This window comes from Amborella trichopoda, chromosome 12, assembly GCF_054954075.1.
Source record: "Amborella trichopoda isolate Santa Cruz 75 chromosome 12, AtrichopodaSantaCruz75HAP2 v2.0, whole genome shotgun sequence".
Taxonomy (NCBI): domain Eukaryota; kingdom Viridiplantae; phylum Streptophyta; class Magnoliopsida; order Amborellales; family Amborellaceae; genus Amborella; species Amborella trichopoda.
This window is the reverse complement of record NC_142347.1, coordinates 28719885-28732105: the sequence shown is the minus strand read 5'-3', so window position 1 is coordinate 28732105 and position 12221 is coordinate 28719885. Positions and strand designations below refer to the sequence as shown.

Sequence of the window (12221 nt, the reverse complement as noted above, 5' to 3'; positions counted from 1 at the left end):
AAAATAAATACATATGGTAACTGTATCCTACACATGCTTAAACATATATTCAAAGGTATGTTGATGTATACATTCATTTCTTACACAAGTTATTAAAAATGGCCTGGACACTGAATCTATAAGGTTGCCTGTCTGGTCAAATTCACCTGGTTTCCAAGTAAAGATTGGGTTCTGATCTCTTTTAAAAACATGATAATAATTTATTTTGTTGTTTATCTTTGGATATGCGTTAAGCAGATATTAGACGTTATAATGTAGCCAGAGCTGTTTACAATGGTTCCTGGGTTTGATTTGTCTTTAGTCCTTTCCGACTAGTTTCCACTTCTTTTTTTTTAAGAAAAAGGAAAAGTTAGCAACAGTAGGACTTGTCCTTAACAGTTGGTTGCAGTCTGGCCACGTAAACAGGCCAGTTGGTATACTTAACTGGCTATTTCATGGTTTATGATGCTGTTATATCCCCTTTTTTGGTTAGGATGAGGGTCTCGTTTGCCCAAAAGCTGATCTAATCATCCCATTCTGAATATGATACTACATTAGTGCATATTTTCATGTGTCCATATGTGCATCTTTATGGATGTGACGGCTTCCACTTCATCTTTAATCACCTGATTTTGGCTTTGGTAGAAATTTGTCCCTGAAAGGAAGTTGGACTGAGAAAGATGATGCTCAAACTTGGATATGACAGTGATGATATTGTAGTTAGCATGTATATGCAAAGGCATTGTTCCCTTTAATGATTTAAGGGTGATGATTTATGTGCCTTTCTGTTCTTTTCTTGTTCTACCATATCTAGGTTCTTTCCATACTAAGTAGAATGGAATGTTTGTCTTATCCTTTTATGTTTCTGCTGAGGATTTCATACTTGATTGTGAAGGATTAAATACATTTGTTCTTCTCTCAGTAGCATGTAATAGCCATCAGTCATGTGGACACCATCGTCCTATCTCTGCTTGTTGATCTGACAGGAGAGAGCTAGCTAAGGAGGTCGTGGATTTATTAATGAGTGCTGCTGATGGTGCAAAATCACTGATTGATGCTAGTGATCGCTTGGTATTATATGTGGAGATTGCTCGGTTATTTGGGAATCTTGGATATGAGCGTAAAGCTGCTTTTTTCTCAAGGCAAGTTGCTCAATTATATTTGCAACAAGACAACTGCTGGGCTGCAATTAGTGCATTGCAAGTACTGGCGATGACTTCAAAAGCCTATCGCGTTCAGAGTAAAGGAACCAATGCAAGATCACATTCATTCCCCAATGTGAGTTACGAGTATATTGTTTCTGCTAGCTTATTTTAACTGTTTAAAATGCAATGCCGTCCATAAGAAACTATTTAAATTGCAACGTGGCTGGCTATTGTATGCAGTTTCTATATGTCTAATTATGAATTTTGGATGCAATGGATCTACTGGTGGTCCAGTAAGCCTTAAGCTTTTTGATACAGCAACACAGATAAAATGTAAAAGGATTATTGATATGACAAATACAATAAAGCCTAGAAATGTGAGACCTGGCATGTTTCTGCTCTTGATGGGCTACTTTATGTGGATTGCTTCTTATTTCCTGTACATCTTTAAAAAAAAAAATTGAAAATCCTTGGACATAGAAGAAATAGATATTGGCCACTAATGCTGCTGCTCCGCTCCTAAAATATTCAAAGTTTCTTAGGGTCCTAATTATTTCACATTATGTATTTGCAGATGCACCTCAACGGCAACCCATATCTCTTGAATATTTTCATTCTGTAATATTTTGATTGACATTATGTCATTTTGAAATTTTTCAATGGGTAATTCACCCCCACAACCCTGAACATATTGTATTGTTATATGATAAAGTTGAAACCTCCTTTGTCCATCTTTTCTTTATAATGTGACACCCCAAATAACTAATGAACTGCTTGATATATTAGATTTTTCCATTGCTTCATATCTTCCCATTATTAATTTAGTTTATGTGGATTACTTTTTTTCTGTGATCAAATTTGACCTAATATCAGCTAGTCCTCCTCAGAGGCCTAAACAGCCTGTTTAACTGACCATACTCTTGTTTAGATTTAAATTGCCTGTGGTGACTATTTATTGATTGGTTCATTCCTTGGGTGGTTGTGGCTTTTAGGACACATTTGATTTCGGGACTCTGCGGCTTCCAGAGCACAGCTTCCCACAACTGCAGAACTTCCCATGTTTGATTTTGGGAAGTGCTACGGTATTTTGGAAGCTGCCGCTTCCTGCTGCTTCCAAAATAACATGAAAACTGGGAAGTGGCGGCTTCCTTGCCCCCGCATGGAAGCTGCAACTTGGCCACATCTTCTTGAAATCAAATGCACCTTTATAGTTCTTGTTTTCTGGGAATCTAGCAGATTGGATTGGAAGATGTGGTCCTGATAAAGGCTGATTTCTCCTGATCCATGAATCCATGTTGTCATAGTGATGATGGTTTCTTATAAAGAATGGAGCTTGTGCTTAGCTTTTCTAGTATTGGCTAAGGGCTAGATGCTTTCATGTGGTAGGTACTATTTATCCTCATGAAGCAGCCAACCTTATTTCCGAAGATTATGTTTTCTATGCATTTATCATCATTTGATTGTAACATGTTAGAAACAAATCTTCAAGATGAAAAGTTCTTACTTGTACGTCTTCAGGAGATACAAAACCTACATAAAAGTGCTTCTAAATCCTTATAAGTTGTGATTCATGACAACCGGAGACCTTATTGATGTGCACTGTGAGCATGATGTTTAAATATTGCGTTTTTCTCTGATTTGAGCCTCATGCTTTTATGTGGTTGTACTTAATCAATCACTTGCTCTATCTTATCAACTTTCTCAGCCTTAACAGTTTAGGCAACTGTGTTTTTCATTAGGTCGATATATTTTTCTTCAACTTGATGAGGATTGGAAAAAATTACCTTTCATATCTCCTTTCGTTTTAGCATGCAAGAAAAGAAACATAATTTACCTTTCATAGTCATCTCCCTTCGTTTTAGCATGCATGAAAAGAAACATAATTTGTAGAAAATCTGTGAAGGTTATTCAATCATTCTTGTTTCTGATCTTGAGCCATTTTTGCCTTTCTTTTGAGCATTAGAAGTAGGCAAGATATTCTAAGAGATCAATGCTTATTTGTCTCCCTTATACTTTGTCCTTAGGGTGCTGATGAGGCTGCTGAAAAAAATGTTAAAAGATCTATGAGATTAAGGACTCATAGAAGCAGGAGATCTATGAGATCTAGCTCATTTGTCTCTCTTATATTATGTCCTTAGGATGCTGATGAGGCTGCTGATTCATTGTTCAGGAAGGGGGTGGTTAGAAAGATGTTAACCCTGCAAGCAATATCCCTCTCCTTTGATTCTTGACCTTTTTGTATAGAATTTCATGTATCTGACAAGTACCTCAATGTTCTCATGTTCTCTTGAATAGCTAATAAAAAAATAATCATCAATAATAAAAAGAGACCAGATACTCATGCTTAGCTAACTTCATTCCTTTAAATCTATGTTCCCCTTATGCCATAGTTTAGTTTTATAATACTGATGGCATTGGTGGGTAACTGCTTCATGTTATCTGCCTAGCAAGATTTTAAGGTATCAAGGTGCTTTATTTGTCTTGGAATGTTTTATAGAGTTTTACACCCTTTGAAACTTGCAATATGTTGTCTCGTATTTCTTGTCTGTTGCTGAAAAAAAATTGATTGTGGTTTTTCTCGTTTGAATACCTTCATGGTTATCTCTTAAACCATATTTGATTCGACCTATCCGTGTTTATCTGGGGGTACTTTTTGTAGGACTGCCACACATCAATGACTACGACTAGTGTTTTAATTTTGTTGTATATTATCACTACTGGTGCGAATTGTTTCTCGAATGGAATGAGTGGCATAGCTGATATGTTATAGATTCATAAGTTTGAAATTTTGGTAACTCTTCAATGAGCACTACGCACAGCATGTCTTGCATAATGCTTTTATCTCTAGAGGCGCCTTAGTTCAGAGAGTGATAATGCTACTGTGGCACAGGGTTCCCACAGATAAATTTCCAAGTTTGCCTATGATTTTATATTCACCTAAATTGTTTTTGATCTTCCCTTAAAATTGCAGTGTGTAGGTCCTTGCTAATTACTTCTTGCAGTTTGTACCTGTGAATGGAGTTTGTTCCGATTAATCTTATGAATGAAATATACTCCTTTCCTAAACTTGAAATCTGTTTGTATACTGTGAATGGAACCTGTAATTTGTATGTCTGAATGGTGGTCGGGGATTTTTATTGCGTGAAAGTGATGGTGTTGGTTGTAGTTTGAAAGTCGTATGTTTCATATTCTTGAGGATTATGATGGTATGCATGGCTTGAACTGAATTGTTCTACATCTATTTCAATATTTTTCTTATAAGGAACTCCGGTTGAGTCATTTGGAAGGTGGGAAATTGAACTCTCAGTCTATAGTCTCATTATTTGAATGCCAATGGAGCACCTTACAAATGGTTGTGCTGAGAGAGATCCTATTATCTGCGGTCCGTGCTGGAGATCCCCTTGCTGCATGGAGTGCGGCAGCACGCCTGCTTAGATCTTACTATCCTCTTATCACTCCTGCTGGTCAAAGTGGTCTTGCAAGTGCACTTTCAAATTCAGCTGAGAGACTTCCTTCAGGAACTCGATGTGCAGATCCTGCTGTACCATTTGTAAGGTACCCCTTAATTCACTCAAATAGTAAATGATAAATATTGATCTATTTATCATTGTTTTTTTGTCAGAAATTTGCATCCCAAGATCATTGAGATGATTTGAGATCTTTTCTATTGGAATGTAATAGGTTTCCCTCTGCTTCTGTGATGATAACTTTGTATCCATGCTTGATGTGATGATTTCAATTTTGAATTTGAGTGAATGTTTGAGGACTGAACTTTTCTGTTTGATGCAAAAACATATTGACCACAGTCACCAGAATTTGATATTGGGTTGCACAAGTACAAGAACTTTGTAGAGGAAATCTTTTTATTATCTATATTTTAAGTAACTGAATGCCCAATTTTCCTAAAAAAACTTCTTTTCAAACAGAGGGTTTTCAAATTCTCTTGTGATGCATAGTGTCCCGCTTTAATGTATTCATGTATCATGTTCATGGATTTAATCTTTCCAATTGTAAGTAGGATTGAATATATGAGGACTCTTTGGGACCATTTGCCACACAATTGAGTCATGGATAAGTTTGTGCTGTGATGTTTTTTGAGGAAATCGTTGTACTTATTGTACTCCTTGACAAATGGATATTCCAATTTTCATGAAGAAAACCTTTCTTTAAATACAGAATCTATCAAATTTCCAAAGCCCATAGTTATCAATTTTCCTCTGTTTTGGCATCTGTGACGCGTGACAGTAAATAAGGTGTTCTGATGCATTTATGCAAGGGCAGATTTCTTCCAATTTCCCTTGTTATTAAAATACCCATGCTCCTCACATTTAATAAAAATAAAACCAAGATGGAGGGTATACCCTTATAGTAATTTGTCAAATATTCCAATAAAAAGTAAATCTCAAAAGTTCCCTCCATTTTATAAAAGCTGTGGGGCTAGTGAAATCATGCCACATAAGGTAGGTGGTTAATTGCGCATTTACTATATACCCTTAGGGTTGGCTTGTAATTACAAACCTTATACAAACCTTAAAACCAAGATGGAGGGTATACCCTTATAGTAATTTGTCAAATATTCCAATAAAAAGTAAATCTCAAAAGTTCCCTCCATTTTATAAAAGCTGTGGGGCTAGTGAAATCATGCCACATAAGGTAGGTGGTTAATTGCGCATTTACTATATACCCTTAGGGTTGGCTTGTAATTACAAACCTTATACCCCTTCTAGAATCCTCCACACATGCGCACAAACCCTTTGCTTTAAACATTAAACATGCACTAAAATAATTTTTCCAAAATCTCAATTTTTCATAAAATGCCATAAACCAACATCTGTAAGTTAAAATAACAAATAACATAAAGACATGGGGTCCCTTGTGGGGTTGATGTCACCCCCATGTCATCTCCACGTTGGGGGGGGATGTGGGACGCCCCAAGCCAACACGTGGACACCCATCGGTCATTTGGGTATCTCGTGTGGGTCTCAGGGGACTGTCCTTGTTTGTTATTACGTATAAACAATTCCATAAATCGAATTTTCTTTCCCAGAAAAATCCAAAATAATTACCAAAAATCGACAAAAATTATTTTAATGATTTTCCATTAAACTAGATCATTTTGGTATCATACATACACTTTTTGGAGTGTTTGAGAATTTTAAAAGCCCGCTAAACGCAAATAGGAGACCCGACAGTCTTATAGCCAAACCAATCTGAGCATCTCACTGACCTCGGCTAGGGTTGCCTTGCAAATTTTCCATTGTTGCACCTTATGCCCAAGGCTAAAGGGGTTTTGGAATGCATTCCTGGGCCTAGACTGTTTGACCCCCGAGTAAGTAATGGGCACTGCAAAGCATTCTTCTCTGGGGCGGGGGGAGGCGTAAAAATATAGCCAAAGACATAGCACTGCGAAGCATTCTTCTCTGGGGCAGGGGGGGGAGGAGTAAAAATATCACCTAAGACATGTTTTTACATGTTCTCAATGCCTTTAAAGGCCACAAAACTCCAACAATTTTTGGAATGCTTTCATTCCAACAGGATCATTGTTAAGATAACTCACTTAAGGGCTTATGTGAAAACCATATCCAGGGACTGACTATGATAGTGTTGCATCGGGCATTATTATTGAGAGATTGCATCCAAATTCAAATCAAGTTTTTCAATATGTTTATTGCTGTATCTGACTGGTTTGCTATCTGGAAATTTGTTTTGATTCATATTAGAGAATGACACATTCTTCATTCTCCTTGCCCTGGAAATATGGTTTAATGTTGCTATGATATTTTTGTTTCACATGGCTTCGAAATGTCCTCTCATGTTAAGTAGTAAACAAAATGATATCTGACAAAAAAATGGTGTCGATGCAATTATGAGGAATAGCTTAGCAGAAAATGTATAAATCTCCTGGTATTTACTTTCCTTCATACTTTTGTAGGTTGCATTCATTTCCTTTTTACCCATCACAAATGGATATTATTAAGCGCAATTCAGGAAAAGAGGAATGGTGGACAGGGTCCATACCATCAGGCCCTTTTATTTACACACCTTTTAGCAAGGGGGATCCAAATGAAAGCCACAAGCAGGATCTAATATGGATTGTTGGGGAACCAGTTCAAGTTCTAGTAGAATTGGCAAATCCATGTGGTTTTGACTTAACAGTTGACAGCATATATCTTTCAGTTTATTCTAACAACTTCAATGCTTTCCCAGTAAGTGTATGCCTTCCACCAAACACATCAAAGGTCATATCGTTGTCAGGGATACCGACTTCAGTTGGACCGTTAACAATTCCAGGATGCATAGTCCATTGTTTTGGTGTGATCACAGAACACCTTTTTAGGGATGTTGATAATTTGCTGATAGGAGCTGCTCAAGGCCTTGTTCTTTCTGATCCTTTTCGTTCCTGTGGATCAACCAAAATAAAGAATGTATTGGTTCCAAATATTAATGTTGTACCTCCACTTCCACTTCTAGTTTCTCATGTCGTAGGAGGAGATAGTGCTGCTATCTTGTATGAAGGTGAAATTCGTGATGTCTGGGTATGCTTGGCTAATGCAGGGTCTACTCCAGTGGAGCAGGCACATATTTCACTTTCGGGTAAAAATCAAGACTCTGTTATTTCAATTGGATCTGAAATACTGAAATCGGCCCTCCCATTGAAGCCTGGTGCAGAAGTGATGATTCCCGTGACTATAAAAGCATGGCAACTTGGCTTGGTGGATTCTGAGAATAGTACCAACAAGAATCTCACTGGAATTATAGGGAGGACATCCAAGGAAGGAAGCAGCCCAATGCTGGTCATTCATTATGCAGGTAAATGCATGTCTCACTCTTTTATGGGATTATATGCTGTATCATTAATGTGTGTTCTGTTTACACTTTTGGTAGTTCGTCATTTCTTCATGATGTCTACATTTTTGTTAATATTGATTAGAAAGAAAGATTCTTTTGCTACATGCTGAATAATCTTAGTCTATTTGTTGATTTATTTGGCTTCTATTTTCTTCCATTTTAAATTGTTTTTACATGGAAGGCTACCAGTTGTTCTGGTTTAATCCCATAACGGCATTGTAATGAAACAGTTGCATAATCCCTTTTGTTGGCATAACTTCCTTATCTCTGAGGGTTTATCATGAGATTCAATTTCTCCACATCCCCTTCATTTGAATATTTTACCAAATAGTATTGGAAACTTCTTGTGTTGGTTTGCTGTTCTTGTTAGTAATTCAAACCATCTTCTTAGCACTCTACAGGTGCAAATTTAATTACAAGGAAAATACCTAAATATGCAATTCCTAATATTAAATATTCATTTTCAGCCCAATTTCATTTTGTACAGCATGACTCAATTTTTTTTTTAACCATATGAAGTTTTAGCGCTTCATTGCACAATTGAAGCATGGCACTTAATCTTTTAATGACTAAAAATTATATATGTGGATTTGTTTTGCTTGTTTTTGTTCTACAACTCGCTCAACTCCTTTATTTGTTTATCAGGACCATCACAATATCAGGAAGAAGTTCAGACAATTGAGCCTATTTTACCCCCTGGCAGACGTGTGGTTGTGCCATTGCATGTGTGTGTATTGCAAGGCTTAAGTTTTGTGAGGGCTCGTCTGCTGTCAATGGAGATTCCTGCTCACATAAGAGAAACCCTTCCCATACCGGTCTATACAGATGAAGCTGTCAGTGATGAAGTTCCTGTCAATGAAACTAAGGCAGATTGCTTGGTCAAGATTGATCCATACAGGGGTAGCTGGGGACTACGTCTTTTAGAACTTGAATTGTCTAACCCAACAGATGTTGTGTTTGAGATTAGTGTATCTGTTCAGATGGAAGATCCAACAACCTCTGATGGTGAAACTTCTGATTTTCATTATCCCAAAACTAGGATTGATAGGGAGTACTCAGCCAGGGTATTAATACCTCTAGAGCACTTTAAGTTACCAGTTTTTGATAGATCTTTTCTTCCAAAAGAAACAAAAAGAGTGGAGTCTTCGTATGGTAAACATTCAAACTTCACTGAGAGGCATTCAAAGGCTGAGTTAAATGCTTCAATCAAGAACTTAACCTCTAGGATAAAAGTAAGATGGCAATCTGGACGAAATAGTTCCGGGGAATTAAACATCAAAGATGCAGTTCAAGCCGCCTTGCAGACTACTATAATGGACATATTACTGCCGGATCCATTGACCTTTGGATTTAGGCTTAGTAGAAATAAATTCTCAACTGGACCCTTAGATGCCCAGCAAAATGCTCGTAGTCATGGAAGGCATCACTCTGGTGAAGATGGAAGAACTAAAGTATTGAATTGCTCCATATTAGCACATGAAATGACCCCAATGGAAGTTCTTGTTCGTAATAATACCAAGGAGTTGGTTAAGATGAGCCTCAGTATCACTTGCAAAGATGTTGCTGGAGACAACTGCTTTGATGGTGATAAGGCAACTGTCCTTTGGGCTGGTATGTTTCTACTTCACAATCCTGACAAAGATTAGTAAAATAGTATACCGAATGCTGCTGTCTATTAAAGTACAGCTTCAATGATCGTGGTTTTGATCAAATTAAGTTGCCTATATCATACATTCTTCCTAATACCTTGGTTTCTAGTCCAATGGTTTTGCCAGCATCAGAATTACTCATTTTCTAGTTTGATTCTTATTTAGACCCTTTCAAATTTTATTATGAGAATCAACTGTAGGTTTCAGATAGATCAGCAGCATAAAAGAACTGACAACATGTAGATCAATAGTGGAGCATAGTAAATGCAGAATTTGGCTATACTTCTGGTTTTTTACCCTTTCGTTTTTTCTTTTTGGAGGGGTCTGCTTTGTTCATTTTTTGGCCGTATACTTCTGCAGAGTTTGACTATATTTCTGCTTTTATTCATTTTTGGTCCCCGTAGACGAAGGGACCCTATGCCAGATTCTCCCCTAGTGCTTGTAAATATTTATATTTCTCTGCTTCTGCTCCCCTTCTTTCTCTTGTCTTTGCTCTCAATTGATGCATCTGTAGTTACACTCAACTAGGGCATTCACCATCGAGTGTGTGCACTTATGTAAATGGTTTACAATAGTAACATTGATTTCCACTGACTGTTCAAAAGCCTCAATGAAGACTGTCCAACTATCAAGGGATACTACCACATCACTCGAATTTGTCTTGTTTCCTTCAATGATCATGGCTTAGACTTTCTCATTCCACATTTGCATCTCATTCGCATATTCTACAATGAACAGCTTTTCATAGTGGTCTAACAGTAGCATAAGCCAATTGGTAATTGATTCCGGGAGGCAGATTCAGAAGCAAAGGTAAACTTGTTCACTAGGAGAAAGATTTTCACCTACATTAAACTTTTGTCCAGTTATTTTCCTTAGCATGCAATCAAAATACATGCATAGCATCATTCACAAACCTGGACTCATACTCGACTTATTCAGTCATTCAGTCACTGGGTCTGTGTCAAACCGGTGATCCAGTGGGGTCAACTGGGTGGATATTCAAGAATTTTATGAATCCCATTATGTAAAAATATTATATACATCAAAGAGGAAAATACCAAATCTGGGCTGGATTTTACTCAAGTGGACCTTGCAATGGACCTGGTTGGTTGGACCCAGACAAGCTACAGGTCAACCCACAGGTTTTGCAAACTATGTTGCATATACAAAGGCCACGATCTGTAATTCTAAGAAGAAATGGGTATTACTGAACTTTGGGCAGTTAATAAAAATGAATATATCACGTCATTTAGGTATTTGGTTTTACTTCTTAGTATTATGGATCTAAGATCATAAGAACTAGCCAGAGTTTACCCATAGGACTCTTACTGGCTCATTATGTATTAAGAGATTTGGGCAGCAGGTTTATGGTTCTAGAGTTCTAATATGACATTTTCCAAAAGGATTGTTTACAAAGGGACTATTTACTTTTAGACACAGTTCCAAAAAAAAACTCTTGGACATCGTGGCTAACCCCAGCATCCAATTTGGCATCTAATGTGTGGGAACAGTTGTTACTTCCTTGTACAAAAAGTAAATGGTCTCTTTGTAGGCAATTTTTTTCCAAAATGCCTGCAAGTTTTATAAGAAAATGTGCTTTAGGTTGTTTAAAAGGATTAGGTGGTTTTTGATAGAATGATTTCCATTTAGCTGCTATCTCCTCAGTTATCCAATATCAACCTTCTACAGTTTAGCATGTTCTCCTGCTACATTGATTGTTAAAACTTGCAGAGACACATAAAGAGCAGATATGTAGCCCTTTTTCTTTGTGTTTTTTGAACCCTAATTGATTTTGTATTCGTGCAAGGTGTTCTGAGTGGGATACGTGTGGATGTTCCACCACTCCAAGAGATCACCCATTCGTTTGTCATGTATTTCTTAGTTCCAGGTGAATACACATTGATGGGCTCTGCTGTCATTGATGATGCCAGTGATTTCCTCAGGGATCGTGCAAGAACCGATTCTTCTAATGAGCCCATCTTCTGCAGTGGTCCACCTTTCCGTTTGCATGTGCTTGGAACAGCATGATTGTTTGTTTCTTAAGTTGTATTCGCAATTCCATTTTTCGTCTTTGATGCTGTAATATTTTTATTTTACGTGAGTCAATATTATTTGATTGATGTAGCTGAGGTATTTTAAGCAAATGTAAATCATGGACTCCCCTGCACTATATAAAGAGAGAATATTCTTAAAATGGTCAAGCCATATGTTGTCAAATGAATCGGTTTATCTATAAGGGGTCAATTTAGTAATATAATTTCATTCATGTACATCCACAATTACTTTTTTCTTAAAATTTCTGAAGTATATCCTCCAGAATTTTGTTAAAAAAATGCTGAAGATACGCTTGTTCATTGTTTGGGCTCAGTAACAAGGTATTTTTGGTAAATTGGCCCATAACAAAAGTGGTTCAAATTATCAAAATGCTCATTTGTTCCACATTCTGAACCCAGAACAAAATAATTTAACGAAAACTCTATTTTATTTTAAACTTTACAGGAAGCACGGAAGGATTTGCCATCTAACTCCGATCACTTTAGTTGAATCAAGTAACTTGTTTTGGGATCCAAACTCAAAATAAGAGATTTTAAAGGGAAAA

General features: G+C 37.0%; 1 protein-coding gene across 8 annotated transcripts in view; it reads left to right on the top strand.

Annotated features, from left to right (window-relative positions):
* TRS120 (transport protein TRS120) overlaps positions 1 to 11816 on the top strand; it is a 44219-nt gene extending 32403 nt beyond the window's left edge. For all 8 annotated transcript variants that reach the window (XM_088854260.1, XM_011626767.3, XM_020670052.2 and 5 more), the window contains exons 6-10: positions 966 to 1257; positions 4387 to 4679; positions 7057 to 7934; positions 8619 to 9584; positions 11430 to 11816. In XM_088854260.1, coding sequence (XP_088710386.1) covers positions 966 to 1257; positions 4387 to 4679; positions 7057 to 7934; positions 8619 to 9584; positions 11430 to 11650 — 2650 coding nt within the window. In that variant the 3' untranslated portion in view covers positions 11651 to 11816. The remainder of the gene's footprint in view (positions 1 to 965; positions 1258 to 4386; positions 4680 to 7056; positions 7935 to 8618; positions 9585 to 11429) is intronic.
* Positions 11817 to 12221: the final 405 nt, after the last annotated feature.